The sequence below is a fragment of the Solanum pennellii genome, chromosome 1 (genome assembly GCF_001406875.1).
Source record: "Solanum pennellii chromosome 1, SPENNV200".
Taxonomy (NCBI): Eukaryota; Viridiplantae; Streptophyta; class Magnoliopsida; order Solanales; family Solanaceae; genus Solanum; species Solanum pennellii.
The window spans coordinates 103734551-103753824 of NC_028637.1; the positions used below are offsets into that span (position 1 = coordinate 103734551).

The 19274-nt window shown below is 29.7% G+C and overlaps 3 protein-coding genes across 7 annotated transcripts; 1 reads left to right on the forward strand and 2 right to left on the reverse strand.

Annotated features, from left to right (window-relative positions):
• Positions 1–1255: 1255 nt before the first annotated feature.
• Positions 1256–4294, reverse strand: LOC107027143. Of its 5 annotated transcripts, none has more exons than XM_027918313.1 (4): positions 4093–4277; positions 3850–3900; positions 1578–1628; positions 1312–1503 (listed from the first exon to the last, which is right to left on the reverse strand). In XM_027918313.1, exons 1-4 carry the CDS (start codon positions 4235–4237, stop codon positions 1448–1450), a joined length of 303 nt encoding a protein of 100 aa, XP_027774114.1. In that variant the 5' UTR covers positions 4238–4277; the 3' UTR covers positions 1312–1447. The 5 variants fall into 5 exon arrangements, with proteins under 5 accessions (XP_027774119.1, XP_027774122.1, XP_027774114.1 ...); XM_027918315.1 differs by having other exon boundaries at positions 1312–1485; positions 4093–4276; XM_027918318.1 differs by lacking the exon at positions 3850–3900 and having other exon boundaries at positions 1256–1503; positions 4093–4283.
• A 9744-nt stretch (positions 4295–14038) lies between these two features.
• Positions 14039–14791, forward strand: LOC107027342 (multiprotein-bridging factor 1c). Its single transcript, XM_015228523.2, has one exon. The coding sequence runs from the start codon at positions 14198–14200 to the stop codon at positions 14636–14638; it is 441 nt and encodes a 146-aa protein (XP_015084009.1). The 5' UTR covers positions 14039–14197; the 3' UTR covers positions 14639–14791.
• A 504-nt stretch (positions 14792–15295) lies between these two features.
• On the reverse strand, positions 15296–17738 carry LOC107014652 (WAT1-related protein At1g68170-like). Its single transcript, XM_015214660.2, has 7 exons — positions 17545–17738; positions 17399–17461; positions 16805–16921; positions 16489–16723; positions 16085–16243; positions 15843–15994; positions 15296–15752 (listed from the first exon to the last, which is right to left on the reverse strand). The coding sequence occupies exons 1-7, from the start codon at positions 17736–17738 to the stop codon at positions 15488–15490; spliced, it is 1185 nt and encodes a 394-aa protein (XP_015070146.1). The 3' UTR covers positions 15296–15487.
• Between the last annotated feature and the right edge of the window lie 1536 nt (positions 17739–19274).

Genomic DNA, 19274 nt, shown 5'->3' on the forward strand with positions numbered 1-19274 from the left:
TAAGAAATATATGAAACACAACTTTATTGTATGTTTGTATGAAAAAAACCAAAAATTACTCAAATCTTATTAATTTGATTTGATTTATGAACAAAAAATATAAATTTCATGAATTTCATAATGTAAAACTCAAATTACATTATATCCTTACTTTTTTTAATTTATAATTTTTAATATATCAACCATCCGAATATACTGATTGTTGCACAAAACTGTATAAATTCAACCCATTATCTTGATCTAGGCCCAATGCACGGTCCAGTATTTTAGGTTTACAAAGCTAATCCTACTGTGGACAGTTATGGACCCATAACTAGCTTAGCTTCGGGGCTCGAGTTTTAGAAGATGGTTTTGATCAACTTAAAAGTTGATAATATTTATTTTTAACTCAATTTGAATTTCAGATAGTATTTAGTAAATATAAAATAATTTAAGTAAAAAATAACTAAAATAAATTAGAAAGTGAAGTATTTGAAAGTGACAATGTTAAAATAACTTAAAAATAATTTAAACTAGAAAATAGACCTCTCTAATTTTTTTATTTTTTTTACTTTTAACTTAAAAATTACATTTTTAAATCCAATGCAAATTACACTTTTATCAAATGAGTATCATAATAGACAACAATAGCCATTGGTAGCTTGCTAGTACTTCCTTTGCACTTGGCTTCATCAGTTTTGTCATTTACGCAATAAAAAACTACGAAATAAATTTAAATTTAGTTAAATTATTGAGTATCAGATATTTGATGAAATTTTTTTTAAAATATATTTAATTTTCGCTATGATATAGAAATAAACATTCCATCACCCTTAGCAAAGTTGTTTAAAGAAAAACTAATTCAAACGGAAGTAATGATTGAGCCCCGCCCCGCCACCACTTACTTTTTCTCATTCCATTTCCTAGAGGAGTAATAGCGTTTTCTCTCTTTTTCTTTTTGCGCTTTACACGTGAAAATCAATAATATTGTCACTTATTACACATGAAAATCAATAATATTGTCACTTATTCTTCAACATAATTCGAACTATCAACCTAATGGAAAAGAAGTTTCAAACCGCTTCGCACATCATCCGCCCCAAACCCCGGACCGCACCCACATAAATCCAACCCGCCCGCCCCATATAAGGCAAAATTCTGCCCGCTCCTCATCCCCATTGCCATTGATAACTTAGAAAGCACGATTTGAGTTAATATAAAGCGTTGTTTCACTTCACTAGAGTCTACAACTAACAAATTGAACTGACAATTATAGTTTCATATACAGTACATAGTTTTCTTTTATCATACAAAATGCATTTCCTATTACAGTAAAGTAAAAAAAAAAGTTCATAGTAATAATTAAACATACACGTACAAGTAACTTTTATTTTCCCCAACTAAGAAGAAATTATTATTTGTAGAACTCCCTACAATAAAGCCTCGATAGCTTGCCAAATCAGTACATTTAATCACTTTCAACTAAGTTTCCATAAATTTTGCTTTCTGCAAGAAATGAAGAGACTAAACTTAAATTTTGAATTGTAGCTAAAATAGTGAACAAAAAGTGAAAAGGAAAAACAGAAAAAGAGAATTACCATCTCCACACCTTTCGTGGCACTTGTTATCACAAATCAGGTACTCCTCCGCTAAAAAAAACTAACAAATTCTTGCTGTATAAGCTTTTTTAGATAACAGAAATTTGACACAAAAGTCAAATATTACTGCTTTTTGAGTAAATTTTCAAATTTCCATCGTTTATATTAAAATTTAATATACCTAAGTTTCGATGAAAATAAAAATGAGTATATAATAGACATACATGGGAGACCGGCACAGCCGGTGTTGCAGTTGTCATAGCAACTGAGACCTTGAGCAGCAACACTGATCGTGTCGATATTGGCCGATAAAAGGATGATGAACACCATAGCTATAGCTGCCATTTTCTTCTTCTCCATTTTAATTATTTTTTTCCTTACGAGAGAATCTTCGGTAGATTTATATATATATATATATATAGGTTTCATAGGGTTATATATATATATATTTATGTTTGCTCGTTGTAACACTAGTATTAGTGCCGTACAGGGGACATGTGGCGGAGGAATATTCATCAATTTTCAATCAGATAAGTCTAATTTGGAATACCAAACTTTTACTTCTCTTTTAATTGATTTGTTTGATTTTCGAATTTTAATACTAATAATAATTTATTTAGTCTTGTGATTTCACAAATGATAACAAGGCCTTTACACTTAATCGGTCTGAAGAGGTCTGAACGAATCAAATATGTAAGAGACTCTTAAAAATATTTAAATTCATTTGATAAGTTATCAAATAATAAATCATAATTTCTGTGATTTGGACGTGACTTTTTATCTCATAACTAAAAAGTTTCTTTCTCTCTTTTCTCAATCAAACATCAATCCTATTTTCTGTCGTTGAGGTGGAGAACTGAACCAAGAATTCTCTTTCTTCATCATCAATCGAATCACTGTTCGCGACCCATGATTCTATTTTCTCATCAATCCAATCCCCGTTCACGTTTTTTCTTTTTCTTATCAATGAATAGATCTCTTTACTTGTATGACTTAGATGTCTCGTATTTCTCGAAAAAGTGATTCGATTGATGGGATTTGGTATGAGATCGATGATCTCGATGAGATTGATATTCCAATCTTTCTTCTTATAACGTATTGATTTGACCCCATAAGCGGGATCATATAAGTTTTCGTAAATCCTTTCAAGTATTTGTTTTTTCATATTAATATTTTTTCTGTATTGGTTTGTGTCAAGAACACTTGTTGCAATAAGATTTTTAATGTGTTGTTGTTGATCAATGTTTTTGAATGAAAATTAGTACTTCAAATCATGATTATTAAGACTTTAGAACTTATTTTTTAAATCAAAAGTGATATTTTTTTGTTGAAATGAAATTTTTTATAATATTTTATTAATATAATGTTCAATTTCACTTTCACATTCAGATATTGAAAACAACATTCATTATTTAGTATTCAGATGTAGAGGTCACATCTTAATATTCAGATGTGTATTCAGATCAAAACACTCATATCTTAATGCAAATTTCAATATTCAGATGTATATTCAGATTCAGACATCTTAATCTTAATAGAAACAAATTAAATGAGTCCGAATATATCAAAGGGAAATTGAAAACTTAATTAAAGAGTTATCAGAATTTTTAAAGATCAACTAAAAAGAAAAATAAGATAAAGAAATTAAGACGAAAATAAAAATTTTCTTTTAAAAAACATAAAGAAAATTCATGTCTAGTTTCTTGGTTCTTTATTTGTCTAACTATAGTTGTTCATTATTAACTTGACATAAGTGATTAATAAATAAGCAGTAAATAATAGAAATAATTTTATTAAGTCACCCCTATTAAATATAAATCATCTAAAAATTGGAAAAAAAATAAGATTTATAAGTAACAAGAGTAATTAACAAAAAATAATAACATATTCATTAGTTTTATAAATTGAACAAATATTATTAAAATATAATGAACAAGTAAAGACGTATTTGAATTCTTCATTTATAGCGTTGGCAAATTTAATTTTGACTCGACTAGTTTTGCTTATTGAATTGCGAATTATAATATCAAATAGTAGTACATAGTTTCATCATCATACAATGCATCTTATAGTAAAAAGTCATAGTACAAGTAAAGTTTATTATCGAAGAGAGAAGTAAATTTGTAGAACTCCATATAGTAATAGCTTGCTAGTAAATTTCATCACTTTCAACCAACGTTTCCATCAATTTTGTCATCTAAAAAATGAAGAATAAAGTTAAATTTCAAATTATAAATTGGGAAAATTAAAAAGAGAGAGAATTAGTAGGTACCATCTCCACATCTTTTGTGGCACTTCTTATCACATTTGATATATTGCTTGGCTAAAAAATTAACAAATTATTTATGTTATTATAAACACAGATCTCCTTTTTGTTTTAATTAAAGAAGCTTTTTGATAGGTACCATTGAACTTCCTTAGCTTCATTGTAAAATTAAATCCTATAAGTAATTATTAGTCTATTGAATATTTAGCAAAGTAAAATTTCTGATTCCGCTATTATTAATAGACATACATGGGAGACCGGCGCATCCGGTGTTGCAGTTATCATAGCAATTGACGCCTTGAGCAGCGACGCCGACTGTGTCGATGTTGGCCGATAAAAGGATCAAAAACACCATAGCCATAGCTGCCACTGAATTCATTTTCTTCTTCTCCATTTTTTTCTTCTATGTTTGGAAGAGAGGACTGTCGGTAGATGTATTTATAAAGCTTCTCTATTGGTACAGCTGGCGATATATCGGATACGACTAATTTTTTTTTTTAAAAAATGATCTAGTTTGACTTGAAACGGAATTTAAGAAAAAAAAGATTTTTTAATCTTGTGGTTCTAAATTAAAGTTATGTCAAATGTATCAAAATGTTCTTTAATCTTGTGGTATTAAACATGTAATGTGTAAAGTTAAAAGTTTAAGTGTTGTCAAAAAAAGAAAAGAAATTCATTATTTATGAAACAAACTAAAAAGGAAATAGAGACTTTTTTTTTTAACAGAGTGAGTACCAAAAATTCAAACCCTCTTTTGTTTTTATATGCTTTTTACTTGATAATTAAGGGCACTAACAACAACATATTACAAATACGTTACTTTCTCTGTTTCACAAAAAATAACCTAGCTTGACTTTTAACGTAGTTTAAAAGTATAAAAAAAAATTTAAATTTTGTGGTCCTAAATTAAAGTTAAGTAAAATATACAAAATTGTTCTTTGATCTTGTGGCCTTAAACATGCCACGTGAAAAGTTATTTCCAAAAAAAGAAAAATATCATTCTTTTTAAAAAATACTAAAAAGAAAAGGAGATTTATTTTTTTATGAAACAGAGGAATTAGAGTTTAACTTAGATGCACTGTCGGTGTATATTGGTTTTACACTAACACATACTTTTAAGACAAGTTTCTTTTTTATTATTAATATTTCTATTTTATGAAATATAAATATCAAATATAATAATATAAGGCAATTAGAATTCTATCTTTATTTTACCCACGTGTTTAAGATTTTCTTTCCTTACTAAATAAAATTATCAACTTTGTATTTTACTGGATGTACTTTTACAATGAACATTAAGCTAAACATATAGAGCTTCAAAATTAATGGAAAGACAAGTATCTAGAATTTTGTTGTTAATTTTTCTTATCGTAGAAAATAATTTTAACTTCTAAAGTATAATTTTTGTATACTCCTGGCACAATTATCATTTTAACTCAAGTTTTTGAGCTTTTAATCATTGATTTATGTGTTTATTTACGCGATCCTCTGTTTTTATTTATCAAATAGATGATATTATGATTTTTTTTTCATTTCCAATTATAAAATTTTTATAAGTAATATTTTTTTTCACTTTGATATTTATTGAAGCGTTGCACAGATAGGTGAAAACAGTACTTCAGTTTCTATTTCTTTTACTACAAAAAGTGCAAAATATTTTAGACCACCCATTTATGTTTAACGCTTTAGAATATTTTGTGATAAGGTTCACAATAATTAATTTTGTATATCTTAATGGTTGTCATAGTTATAACTGACAATATACACAATATTTGTAATGAATATAAAATTGTATTAGTTGCAAAACAACCGGAAGAACTACTTGATATACATCTATTAAAAACTTCTATAATATTTTGCTAAAAATAACCTAAACAATATAGTTCTTTTTTTCAAATAAATAAATGACATTCACAAATTTTCTCCCTTCATGCGACAAACTACAAATAATTCATAAAATTAACTGAATTTTCAATATCAGTTCTGTGTCTACGAAACAGGTTACAATAATATTACATAACTTTCAAGAGTTTAAAAGAAGCGCTAGAAATGTCTTAAATGGAGCAATATGGTGAATGAAGATGCGTATAGCTTGACGCCATAGTTCTTGTTGCTAGTTTAGACTTAAAGTCCAAATATAATTCACATATGAAGTTGTATTACATTATTTCGTATATATAACACAAATTCAAAAGAACGACCAGAGATTAATAAAGAAATTGAGCTTTTTGCTTCTCCATGGCAACATCTTCTATATCTCTCCGTGAATATAGTGCAAGACACTTCATGTGATGTCTTCCGTAGGAAGTCCTACTTTATCCCACAACATATAGTTTATGGATATTAAATTACTCAAGAGGAGAACAATTCCCAAAAAGGGGCAAGAACCCATCAAACTCCATTAACAAACAAAACAGAGGAATTTTGATAATTGGTGAAGAGACAAACTAAATGTTATAGAGTGTGAATGTTGAAAATTAATTGCAATGGATATGATTACATGTATTTTGTAAATTTGAAATAGATGTACATAACGAATAAATAGTTACCATAAATTCTGTTTATAATAGTTTCTCTTTAAACTGTTTCAATGGCGGATGCTCGTAATTTGCTTCAATGCTATTGAACAAGAGAAGCAACAGTAATGTTAAAGGAAATTCTGTAAAAGTACACTGATAAAACAAACATGCTAATTTTATTTTGTAAGGAAAAGGAATCCTACATTAATAGCTAAAATAAAAATAGATTCCTAATTACCATACATTACTATATTTGATACTTAAATTTTATAAAATAAAAATAATAATAATAAAAAAAGACTTGCCTTAAAAATATGTGTTAGTGTAGAAAAAAATATACACTGACAATGCATAGAAATTAAACTCAGAAAATTAACATATTATAGAAAAGTTAGCATTATAAATAAGATTTTCTTTATAAAAATAAAAAAAAGATAAGTTTGAGAAATATAATGATTAAAGTTGGAAAGAGTATATGGACAATGATTGGATCTTTCATAATCAAAAACTTGGATTAGCTGTATTTAGGCCTTTTCTCATTCGAAGTTCTCTGATTTTATCTTGGCTTTGGTACAAGTCTATAATTTTTAAATATAATTATTAAAATTAAGTTAAATATGTAAACGTGTATGGACAGAAAATGAAAAGTAAATTCTCTCAATAATTCGTGAATGATTAAGATAAGATTTAAGATTTGGTTGGTCACAATTCCCATGTAGGGTATCAAAAATTCTAAAACGTCTCTATATATACTTTGATCTATAAATTGACAAATATAATTTTGCTATAGTTTCATTATTATAAAATGCATCCATTACAGTTGAAGAAAAAAGAAGTAGAAGAAACCATAATAGTAATTAAAGGTTACGTTTATTTTCCCAACTATGAGGAAATTATTATCAAAGATAACAATTATTATTGTGGATTTCCGCTACAATATATAATAGCCTCAATAATTTTCAGCACTTTTAACCCAGGTTTGTATCAATTTTGCCATCTGCAAAATGAAAAATCAATAGTTAAATTTTGAATTTAAGCTGCATGATTAAAAAAAATTAAAATTAAGACGATCTTAACTTCCATAATGTCGCAAAAATAATTGCTGAAAAATGGAAAAGGAAAAAAAAAAAAAAAGGAATTACCCGGTCCGCACCTAATCTGACACTTTTCGTCACAACGTTGGTACTCTCTCCCTGTAAAAGAAAAAAAAATTGATATCTCACGTGGTCACTCAATTTTGAGTTATTTATTTAAAAAATTACTCAATTTTAAATTGGTTACTTAGAGAGTCATTCAACTTTATTTTATAACTCAAAAATCATTAAACTAATAATATTTAACTTAAAAAGTCACTCAATTATTTATATTTCACTTATAAAGTCACTCAATCCATTTAAATAAATTTTTCATTAAATTTTATCTTAAACTATTTTTAAAGAAATAATCTATCTACTATTTTTTTTTTAATGAAAAGGTAGTAAAAAAAAATAATTAAATAAGCATCTTATTTATTTTTTTAAAAGAATTTAACTATTTTTTTGTATTTTTATAAATTTAAATGAAAAAGTTATTTAAATTGATTAAGTAATTTTTAAAGTGAAATATAAATAGTTCGATCACTTTTTAAGTGAAATATCAATAGTTGAGTGACTTTTGAGTTAAAAAACAAACTTAAGTGACTTTCTAAGTAAATAACTTAAAATTAAGTGACTTTCTAAATAATCTATTCTGAAAAAATATATATAAGTTTTTACTATTAAAAACAATATACTATAAAAAAAATTATACTAGTTTTGAGATATGAATAATTCTGCTTTAACCAATAATTAACATAACGATTTGATTGATTGATCGTATAGTTAAAATAACTATAAATTAATTCAAAAAAATAATAAAAGGGAGAAATGAAGATATAATACATGAGTGACCAACACAGGCGGTGTTACAAGAGTCATAGCAATCGACGTCTTGAGCAGCGACGCCGACAGTGTCGGTGTTGGAAGATAGAAGGATCATCAGCACAATAGCCATGGTTGCCACTGCATTCATTTTCATCTTCTCCATCATTTTTCCTCTGTATAGTTAGATGCCTTTTTAATTTTATTTTAAAGTGGGTGTGAATTAATTATAAAAGATAGAGAAGAGTGTCGGTGGATATTTATAGCATTAATGCTGCAAAAGTAGAAGAAACGATTTTCATCAGCAACGTATTTATTTACCCATTTCGTAGAAGATGCCTTTTCTTTTTAAAAACAATTTCATCGTTTCAATCAAATTGAACACTAATTTAACCAATTTAAAGGGAATATCAAAATAACTATCCCATCAAAGAATTTTCATATCCAAACATATGAGAAAATGGACTAGATACTGCCCAAACGATTGACTAAATGGCTGATAATATAAAAGAAAAAGAAGTACAATAAGTCCAACCACAAAAGAGTAAAAATTGGTTGTAAGAGAAAATGATAGAAATTTCAATCTTGTTTGCTAAAAATTAGTTATCTTAAGACCTATCTAATCCGTATCAACAGGTCCAGAAACTTGTATTACACACTGTTACTGGTGGTAAATGCAAGATCACAGGAAAATTGTCTATTCTATTCACACCAATGTCTTAGCGCATCCTTTTTCAGTTTAAATTTGCTTCGACATAGCTGTAAGGAACCACGTGGTATGCATATTGCTGCAGAACAGAGATGAGAAAGAAGCATATTCCACTAGTCCTCAAAAGTGGTAAAAAACGCAAATCGTCCTGAAACTAACTACTAAAAGTTTGCCATGGATTGTTCGGAAGACACCCTTAAAAGGTATCATCAGGCACTAGCCGGAATAATATATATCCAAATACAATATGTATATATATGCAAAAGGTCAATAGAGGTTGGAAAACAATACAAAGTAAATATTATTTACAACAGGAAGTGAAGTTTAGTCTTGATACATATCATATTCTCATACTCCAACCCACTTACAAGCTAGCTAGATTGTAGTAATAGGCTAATAATAGAGCTAGTAGAAATGGTATACTTGTCATTGAAGCTTCATTATCCCAAATGAAAGCCAACTACATAAGAAAAGAACAAAGTAGTCTCAGAAAACAAGGAAAATTGTTGAAGCCACATTTATCATACTAATGATATCTGCCAGAAAGAGAGAACACAATCACAAATAAACAAGTACATTTGTCCTGTCTGAGAGTCAAATTTCAGGCATATTAGTCATTTTTGTAGGCTTGTGTTAACTGTCCTTTTCCTTCCCATAATCACTTAGATATAACTGGTGTATTTCCATCTCTAACTCAACAAACAATGTAAGCATAAAAACAGTTGAATATTATCGAAATTGCTGAGAATACTCACTATTTTGTTTGCCCTAAAATCAGAGTATACAGAATCCTCAAATTCATATCACAAAATCATAATTACCAAAAAAAAAAAGTAGGTAGCATCGCATATTTGAAACTCTCACAGCGCGGAAGTTTTGAGAACCATGAAAACAACCTCCTCAAGCATATAATATTCATATCTGCCGACGTTTCAAGAGCATCTGCCAGTAACACTTGGCAGCAAGAACTGAGATTTTATCTCGTGTTTCGTGCTACTGGAAAAGCTTGATATTGGAGGTTTTGTAGGCAAACAATGAGGACGGTGAAGTCGGGATCGGAGAATGACGGGATGAAAATTGCCATGGTGAACGAGAGAGAAGACTAAAAAAAATAAGTTCGAAAAAAGCCTAAAATATTATTAAAATATTAAAAATTCTAAAATTCATTTATTGTGATTTCAAAAGTAATAAATAAATAATAAATTGATTTATAAATTATATTAATAAATTAAATTATAATTAATAGTTGAACGTCATGTATTTTAAAAAATATTTAAAGAGTTTAATTTTAAAATAATCAATGAAGTAGTCAATTTTGAACGCAAAGATCAATAATAAAAATATTTTAAAACTAATAGATGGATGAAAAAATATTTTTAAGCCAATAAATAAATGAATGAATGAAGGGTAATATTATTACATTTTTAATATTTTAAAAATATTTTAAACTCTTGTCAAATTTAAGTTTTAAGTGGAGTGGATATAAATAAAGAATTCTTAGAATTTGCATAAAATTTATGGGACTACCCCAATTTGATATAAAATTGGACCTCCACAGTGAAACCCCCGAAATCTAACAGTTTTTTTTTTTTTTTTGTAGTGTGCTAATCTGATTAAATAAAGAAATATTTTACTGATAATTTCTTTGATGAAATTACAAGTGAAAGCTTCTCACCTTGTTCTTTTTCGTCCTTTTTTATTATTTTAAATGAAGAAGAGATCATGTAATAACAATGTTGATGTTTCTGAGGAAATAATAGAAAAAATCTGAGATTGGAATTCCATAATTGTTGATCAATACTTTATAACTTTCGTTGGTTGTGAAAAATCCTCTTTTGTGATTTGGTGTGAAGATGGTGAATTTGAGGTCTACGGATTACTTTTGGAGCGAAGCAATATTCAATATTAATAATTCGAGATTGTATCGCATAAGGAATCCTAAAACTGGTCGAATTGTTCAACTTCCTAAACCACAAAAAACTCCTAGTTTGAGCATGTATCTTGCTTCTCTCCCATATATTACACAAGAATTTAATTTCAAGATACATGCTCAAACTAGGAATTTAATTTCAAGGTAATTAACTATTCCCAAAACGAATACATGGATTGAAGAAAAACGCATCATCAAGATGAAAAACTTGACGGACGAACCAATTCAATTATGGTGTTCCAGTTGTACTTTTTATTGCCACTTAAGGAAAAGTTTCTGCCGCTATAATTTTATTTCTGCCAAGGTAGATATTGTGTTGTCTGATTACGACAAATCTAAAGTGATATTGTATGGTTCCTAAATCTTCCCGTCTATCTAATAACAACTTTTATTTACTCTAATATGTTTTTTCTTTTGCTCCAATTTTATGTTTCCCCTTTTTTCCATATTTTGTTATGAAAAGTTCATCTTGTATTTGCTCTAATATGTTTTGTCTTTGTTACAATTTTTCCTTTCTGTTTATTTTTTCTCTTTAAAGAAAAGTCAAAGGAAAATATCATTTTCTTCCATATTTTGTTATGAAAAGCTTGAAGCCATATAAGTTAGAATATCCAATACAATAATAGTCACAATGTAGTTTTATAAAGAATTCAATTTATGGGGAGATTTCCCTCTCAATAATTTAAATGTTTTCTTTTTATTAGCTTTTAATATGTAAGTCGTTCGATCAAACTTTAATAATATTATGTTTTTTAGAATAATTAAGTTTTTATCTATCTAATTTATTATCATATGATTTGCAATTGTAAGATTTAACATGTCTCCCTAATCACCTTTTTTTCTATAGGCAAATATGGTAACGCAAATAAATTGAACTGAAGCTTCCTGATATATATCACAATATTGTAATGAGTAATGTCTAAATAAATTAAGAATAACTTTCACATATAGCAAATATAAAATTCTTAATTTTATGTGATGGTAAGCTTTTCCAAATTGCATTTCGTAGCAAAATTGTAATTTGCTACGGACGAATCGTTGTTTGGTGAATTGTATAATTTATGCAGTGCAGAAGAAATTGTATAATGTAAAGAGAAAAGAGAAAACATCTGTTTGTAAACTACGGATGAATCGTTGTTTGATAAATCGTATAATTAGTATATTTATACCGTGCAGAAGAAATTATATAACGTAACGAGAAAAGAGAAAATAGTTGTTTGTATATTTATATAGTAAAGATTCGTCCTTAGTTTGGATGTATGATTCTGTATATATACATTATACAAACAGATTTCAATTTATGTATGTGTGTAAGTTTGTGCAATTGTAAATGTCTAAATGAACATTGTACAAAAGTATCCTTTTACAAATGCAAAAATTTATACAAATCAATTGTATAATTTGTGTATATATAAAACGAGAAAGAGAGCAAGACAATAGAAAATGCAGGGAAATTTTTGCATTGTATAATTATAAGTGTATAGAACGAAAATATATGTATATGTATGTGTATATACAATTTTCTCTCGTTTTATACAACTTTCGCTCTATTGTATAAAGCGAGAGAGGAGAGCAACTGGAGCGTACGAGAGAAGGAGAGTGGCGAGTGAGAATATGAGGGAGAAAGACAACTGACAAATAATTTGCTATGAAACACAAATAAATCAAACGATAGCTATTATATTTATTTTATATTATTAATTTGTTATACAATTATTCTTTAAATTAATGATTGCCAAATTAATGTTTTTTTGTTAAAAGGATTCAATTAACTAATGAACGGAAAAGGGCCTAAAATACCCTCAAAGTATTGAAAATGGTACAAAATTACCCTCCATCCACCTATTGGCTCCAAAATACCCTTCTCATCCACCTATTGGCTCCAAAATACTCTTGTCATCCACCTTTTGGTTTAAAATTGACCACTTATTTAATGGTTTTAAATTTAAACGATTTAATTTTTTTTAAATATGTGGCGCTAAACTATTTGTTATAATTTAACTTATTAGTATAATTTATAAATCAATCAACTACCCACCCATTACTAATTAAACTCCTCCAATTTAATAAATCAGTCACATTATTAATGCAACAATAGAAAAGTTATTACCAATTGAGAATTTTTTTAAAATATTTGAGATGAAAATATCGAAGTAAACTATCATACAATCAAATTTCTAAATAAAAATTATCGATAAACTTAAAAGTCTGACTATGTTCATCTTAACTATCCTTACGTCTCAATTATGTGATGTTACTTCATAGGTAATTTTTTTTCAAAATAATATATTAAAGGTTTTAAAACAAATCATAAATATTTATAAAATTATATTTAAAAAAGGTGCATGAATCAATTCGGAATGTATTACTTATTTACCTTTAATCATAAATTTCTAATTCAATCTTAAAAGATAATCCTATTGAAAGTGTCGTCCTAAATAAGCGGCTCAACCTAAATTTAATTGGGGTTTCGATTTGGATTCAAATAATTTTGGATGTCATTTTCAAGAATCTATAATTTCATCGTGTTTTAGTAGTGTTTATGGCGATTTTGATATTATAATTGGATTATTAATTGGGTGACGTTTAGTTAGTAATGAGTGGATAGTGGGTTGATTTATAAATTATATTAATGAATTAAATTATAACCAATAGTTAAACGCCAAGTATTTTAAAAAATATTTAAAGAATTTAATTTTAAAACAATTAAATAAGTGGTCAATTTTAAACCAAAGGTAGATGACAAGGTATTATGGAGCCAATAGGGAGATGAAAAGGGCATTTTGGAGCCAATAGGTGAATGAGAAGGGCATTTTGGAGCCAATAAGTGAATGGAGGATAATTTTATATCATTTTCAATACTTTAAGGATATTTTAGACCCTTTTCCTACTAATCAATTACCCTAGTTCATAAAACTGTGGAAAGTATTTTGCAAAAAAACTACTATTAAAAATTAACGACATAAATAAGCCTCTTCTTGAACAATTATGACATAACATGCCAAACTTTTTTAATAAATCACATAAATAAGTCTTTTATGAAAATTCTAGTAGTTCGAAATTACTTTGTGTGGACTTCAAGATATACGAAAATTAGTATATTATTCTTGGAGAACAAGTTCAAGCTAACTCCAGAACCTTCCATACACCCTTTGGTCTCCACATTTTACCAGAACTTTCTAGATTCTCTCCGCTATATATAAGAGCCTCCTCTGCCATGTTTGCCCTCAATCAAAAGTTCATCCAACTAACAAAAATCATATTAATCAATCGACTTAGATATTTTGATTGATCGAAGATGCCGATGCGACCAACAGGCGGATTGAAACAAGATTGGGATCCAATCGTGCTGCAGAAGCCAAAGATGAAGGCACAAGACCTGAAGGATCCAAAAATTGTGAATCAGGCATTGCGAGCTGGAGCACAAGTTCAAACGGTGAAGAAATTCGACGCTGGTTTGAATAAGAAGGCGGCGACGTTGGCAGTTAATGTTAGAAAGCTCGATGAGGCGGCGGAACCAGCGGCACTTGAGAAATTGCCGGTGGATGTAAGGCAAGCAATCCAGAAAGCGCGGATTGAGAAGAAGATGAGCCAAGCTGATCTAGCGAAGAAGATTAATGAAAGGACGCAGGTGGTTGCCGAGTATGAGAATGGTAAGGCAGTGCCTAATCAACTAGTGTTGGGGAAAATGGAGAAAGTTCTTGGTGTTAAACTTAGAGGTAAAATTCACAAGTCATGAAGAGTATGATTTTTAATTTGTGTGGAAATGGAAAGGCCATAGTTGTTGTTGTTCTTGTATAGATTTAAGAGAATAAATAGTTATATGTTAATTGTTTGATTTTGTGTACATCATATAGTGCAAATAATAAAATGATAAAAGAGTATTATTCCACAATCGTGATCTCATACGAATGGCTACTTAGCATGACTTACATTAATTTCAGTTTGTTTATCAACTTCTTTTCTTTACTTCTTTGCAGAACTCTTTATTTTCGTGAAAAAGCAGTCAAAATTGTACCAATAAAACTAAAATGGACGAACGCACTAAAATGTCCATTTATGTTGATCAATTTGATTAAAACGAGAGAGAAGATTAAAAAAAATAAGTTCAGCAAAGAGTTTAAAATATCATTAAAATATTGAAAATGCTATAAAATTATTCTTCATTCATCACTTCAAAATTCCCTTCATTTTTGATTGAAAAAAAAGGGTCTCATAAAATCAAAGAGAAGAATACGCGGCTCTGTATTTGTTTGTAAACTCTCGTGGGAATAATCTAGATTAAGATAGTAAGTAAAAGGCATAAGACATAAATTCATATACATATTCGTTAACTTAACTATGTACCTCTAGTTTTAGATGTGTACCTTAAATTTGTGTAAAATTAAACAAATAGTAACGTGACAATAGAAATTATTATATTCATTTTCATCTTAGTGCAATTAGTTCTTAGCTTGTCATATAATCGACACAGAACTTCAGTTACCTGTTCTAATGTTGCACATTTTGTAACTCTATCGACCATCATAAAGGGCGAGAAAAAAATGGTATTTCTTGTTTCATCACTCTTTGATGATACATTCATCTTCTAGTGATAAATATATATGCCTCCTAATATTTCAGAACCAACTTGTGAATCCCTCTTATTCTCTTCTTGTTCTTCTTGTTGTTGTTCTTCTTCTTTTCCCTCCCTTTTGCTGCTACCACCATGGCTACTCCCTTTACGCGACGAAGATTTAATGTCAGTTATTCCTTCTTCATCCGGAACCAACTGGCTCATTTTCTTGATTTCTTTATCTTTTCCCCACAAGACAATGTATAGTCCACACACTATGATGACTGATCCCATGATGCTGCAGTAAACACAAACATGTTAAAACTAGTCTATTACATTTTCACTTTTTTTGTGTTTTTTGGCTGACTGAAAGGGAGAAATGACATACGTTCCGAGGACCAACTTTTCTCCCAAGAACAAGTATCCAGCAATTGCCACCATCACAAGCATCAAAGGGTTAAAAATGGATGCATATACGGGGCCTTTCATCCGGACAACCCATGCAAGGATGGTAAACAGTACTCCAGAACAAAAAACCCCCTGAAACACAACTTCAACACTATATGAGATCGATCGATGATCATCCTTTACACTTCAATTAAGAAATGATGATCTATTATTTCTCATTACCGTATATGCTGCAGCAGCAAGTCTGATGTTCCACCCTAATTTCCATTGATTCCAATCTCTTTCCACAAGTACTGCAACAACAAAACATTGAACTGCTGCCATTACATTCAGTAGAGCGGTGAATGAGTAAGGACATGGATATCGTTTAGCCGCTTTAGCCTGTACATAAACAAACACATAGATTGGTAAAAATAGACAATACATTCACAATTTCTGATATTTTGCTGAATTACAACATCCCTCCCTCCTCCTCCTATATATATATATATATACTGTTGCACCAGCACACAACTTATCCCTAATGCTAAATCAACATCCCTAACTTTGATAAGTTACAAAATGCTTTTTAAAACTACATATTAAACACGAAATGAGATACTCCCAAAGCATCACTTATAACTCACCTGAACAATCAACAATAGTGCATAGCAAGTACAACCAGCTATGGCAAGAATAGCACCTATTAAAGGTTTATTTTCCACCTTATGTTTTGTGGAATGCAACAAGTTTATGTGTGTGCTCCCCATATTTATCTCTGGCCCTTTGTAGAGTGATAGGAGCATCGCTCCGCTGATGCAAATGATTGTCCCAAATACCTTTGCTTTACCTGCTGCTGAATGCCAACCCAACCTCTCTAACCTGATCAATGCACAATAATACTGCCTCATTTGTTTGAAATTTAATGAAACTAGTAAACTCAACGATCCTCGCAAAAAGTACCTCAATATGATGGCAACGATAAAGGTCATGGCAGGGATAAGATTGAACATGGCTGAGACAAAAGTTGCTGAGGTGTACACCAAGCTTTGCAGGTACATGTTTTGGCCTATTGATCCCCTGCAACAAAAAGAACCCATTCGCTATAATTTCTTATCAATTCCCTACAAAAATCTTTCACTCCATCCGTTTCAATTCGTTTTTAGCCATTTTCAATTAGGATTTCTGTTTCTCGTTAGGCAAACTCTTTAATTTCAACTTTCTACGTGTGCCTTACACCACTACCACAAGATTAAAGAACATCCGATACATTGTATGTCTTTAAACTTCGTGTCAAGTCAAAATGAGACAAACAAAACACATATAAAAATGATCAAGAAACCTTATGACCAAACACTGTTTCATTCTTGAACTGAACTAAACAAGTAGGTGCATCAACTTAAAGAATTAGTAACCAATACACAACAATAACATACCCTGTGAAATCTCACTAAGTGGGGTCTACACAAACTTTACCACTACCTTGAGAGAGGCGATTTCCGATAAACCCTCAAGAGTTTAGAAAAAGAAGAAAAAAAAAAGATAGAAGAGCTTTACCCAAGAAGACCACACAGAAAACCTTGGAATACAACCATCTTTGTTAGCTTGACTCTTTTTCCCCTGAAACAACAAAAATTAGAATGAAACTTCCATAGATTTTCATTTCATACAATAAATACAGGTTCTTGAATCAAAGATTGAACCTTTCAATGAAGAATGCTAAAGGGATCATGAAAACAGAGGCGAACAGAGAGCGATAAAAGATCAAAACACTAGAATTCATGCCATCACTTGTTGCAAGTTTGAACACAATATTCATTCCAGTAAGTATCATTTGCCCCATAATCATAAGCAAAAGTGGCCTCATTCCATGCAAAACATTGCATAAATTTTCCATTAATCTTCTCTGCTGTGTTCTCTCTTTCAACAACCCAAAAATTACCCCAAAAAAAAAGGGTTTCTTTGAAGAGGGACACACAAAATGATCAACAATACAAGAACGTAAAAAAAGAGGGTTTAAGTTTATAACCCTCTTCTTCTTTTTACGTTCTTGTTTTGCATGCAGATAGATTAAGCTACAAGATGAAAAATCAAAAGATTTTACTAAAAATTAAGCAAAAAAAAAAATGTTTAGAAGAGAGTTTTGGCTTTGGGGGATTGGTGAAAATTTGTTAAAGAAAATCACGAGAAAGAGGGAAAAAAGAAAAAAAGAATACACATGTATGGATAAAATAAAAAGTTATATATGCACAACTGCATATATTTATAGTGTTACTTTTCTGTTTTTGTTACATAAATGAAATCATGCATGACGTAAATTAGAGAGGTAAAAGCGGGAGAGACTAGGTTAGTAAAAAAGTTTTATTCCTCAAATTTTGTTTAATTATAACGACTTACCATAATATTATCTGTCATTTATGATATGAAATGATAATTAATTAATTTTGATTCATTTCGAGATGTTTGATTACATAGAGCGATATAAAGAGAGAGGAAGAGAAACTTGCATATGTGTTCATTGATTTAGAAAAAAAAACGATAAATTAAATCTGTGAGGATTTTAGAAATATGTTTGGAGGTTAAAGATGTAAATATAATTTACATTAGGGCAATTGAGGACGTATACAATATGTTTGGAGGCTAAAGGTATAAATGTAGCTTAAATTAGGCTAAAGGAATACATGTAAAACCCTGCTCCTATGCAATAACTTGCAAATCACATAGGAGAGACAACCAGCCCCAGGCTTGCCCTAAAAGGCTAACCCATTGCTTTCGCTGGCAAGGGGTTTCGAACTTGAAACCTCCAACATGAAAGTCCCAAGCTCAAACCACTAGGGCACCCAAAGGGTATAATTCTCTTTTGTTATTCTACCAACAAAAAAAAATTAACCCTTTTGTGGTTCATTCATCCAAACAGAGGTAACTAGTAACATTCCATAAATAGCACATTTACTTTCCTTAAAACTCTCTTCGACTGAGACAGAAAATTGGAATTACCTGTGATATATATTTCACTTTCCCCATATATGTGTGTAATATTCATATTTGAAGCAAAAAATATTCATCAAAAGATGAGGAGACTAACACGGCCGCCCCTCGGAGGTGACGGCAGTTGACAAGCAGATTAACGGAGAAGACGGAGAAAAGAAGGTGGAAGATATGAAGCTGGCTGGAGATATAGCATCAATGCTCACTGAGGCATATATATATACACAGAAGATTATTACAGAATGTAGCAATACAGGTACCTTTAGGTTCGGTTGAACCCAGTAGCTTTAGTCCATTGTGTTGATAAATTCACTTACTACGCACAAAAATTAAACTCGAGATCTAACATCTGATATCTCTATCATGTAATTTCAAACTCATAAAGTTCAAATTCTGACTCTGTAGCAATACTACTATGAGTGGCACAAAGTGAAGCAACAAATTA

Excerpts from the sequence above, each read along its gene's own strand:
- LOC107027143 (XM_027918313.1), bottom strand. The coding sequence starts at position 4,237 with ATGGAGAAGAAGAAAATGAATTCAGTGGCAGCTATGGCTATGGTGTTT. Across the intron at positions 3,901-4,092 it reads CGGATGCGCCGGTCTCCCAT|CCAAGCAATATATCAAATGT; the intron begins GTATGTCTATTA and ends TTAATTTTTTAG. Across the intron at positions 1,504-1,577 it reads CCACGAAAGGTGTGGAGATG|TCTCTTCATTTCTTGCAGAA; the intron begins GTAATTCTCTTT and ends ATTTAAGTTTAG.
- LOC107027342 (XM_015228523.2), top strand. The coding sequence starts at position 14,198 with ATGCCGATGCGACCAACAGGCGGATTGAAACAAGATTGGGATCCAATC.
- LOC107014652 (XM_015214660.2), bottom strand. The coding sequence starts at position 17,738 with ATGGAAAATTTATGCAATGTTTTGCATGGAATGAGGCCACTTTTGCTT. Across the intron at positions 16,724-16,804 it reads ATCGTTGCCATCATATTGAG|GTTAGAGAGGTTGGGTTGGC; the intron begins GTACTTTTTGCG and ends TGCATTGATCAG. Across the intron at positions 16,244-16,488 it reads CACTATTGTTGATTGTTCAG|GCTAAAGCGGCTAAACGATA; the intron begins GTGAGTTATAAG and ends GTTTATGTACAG.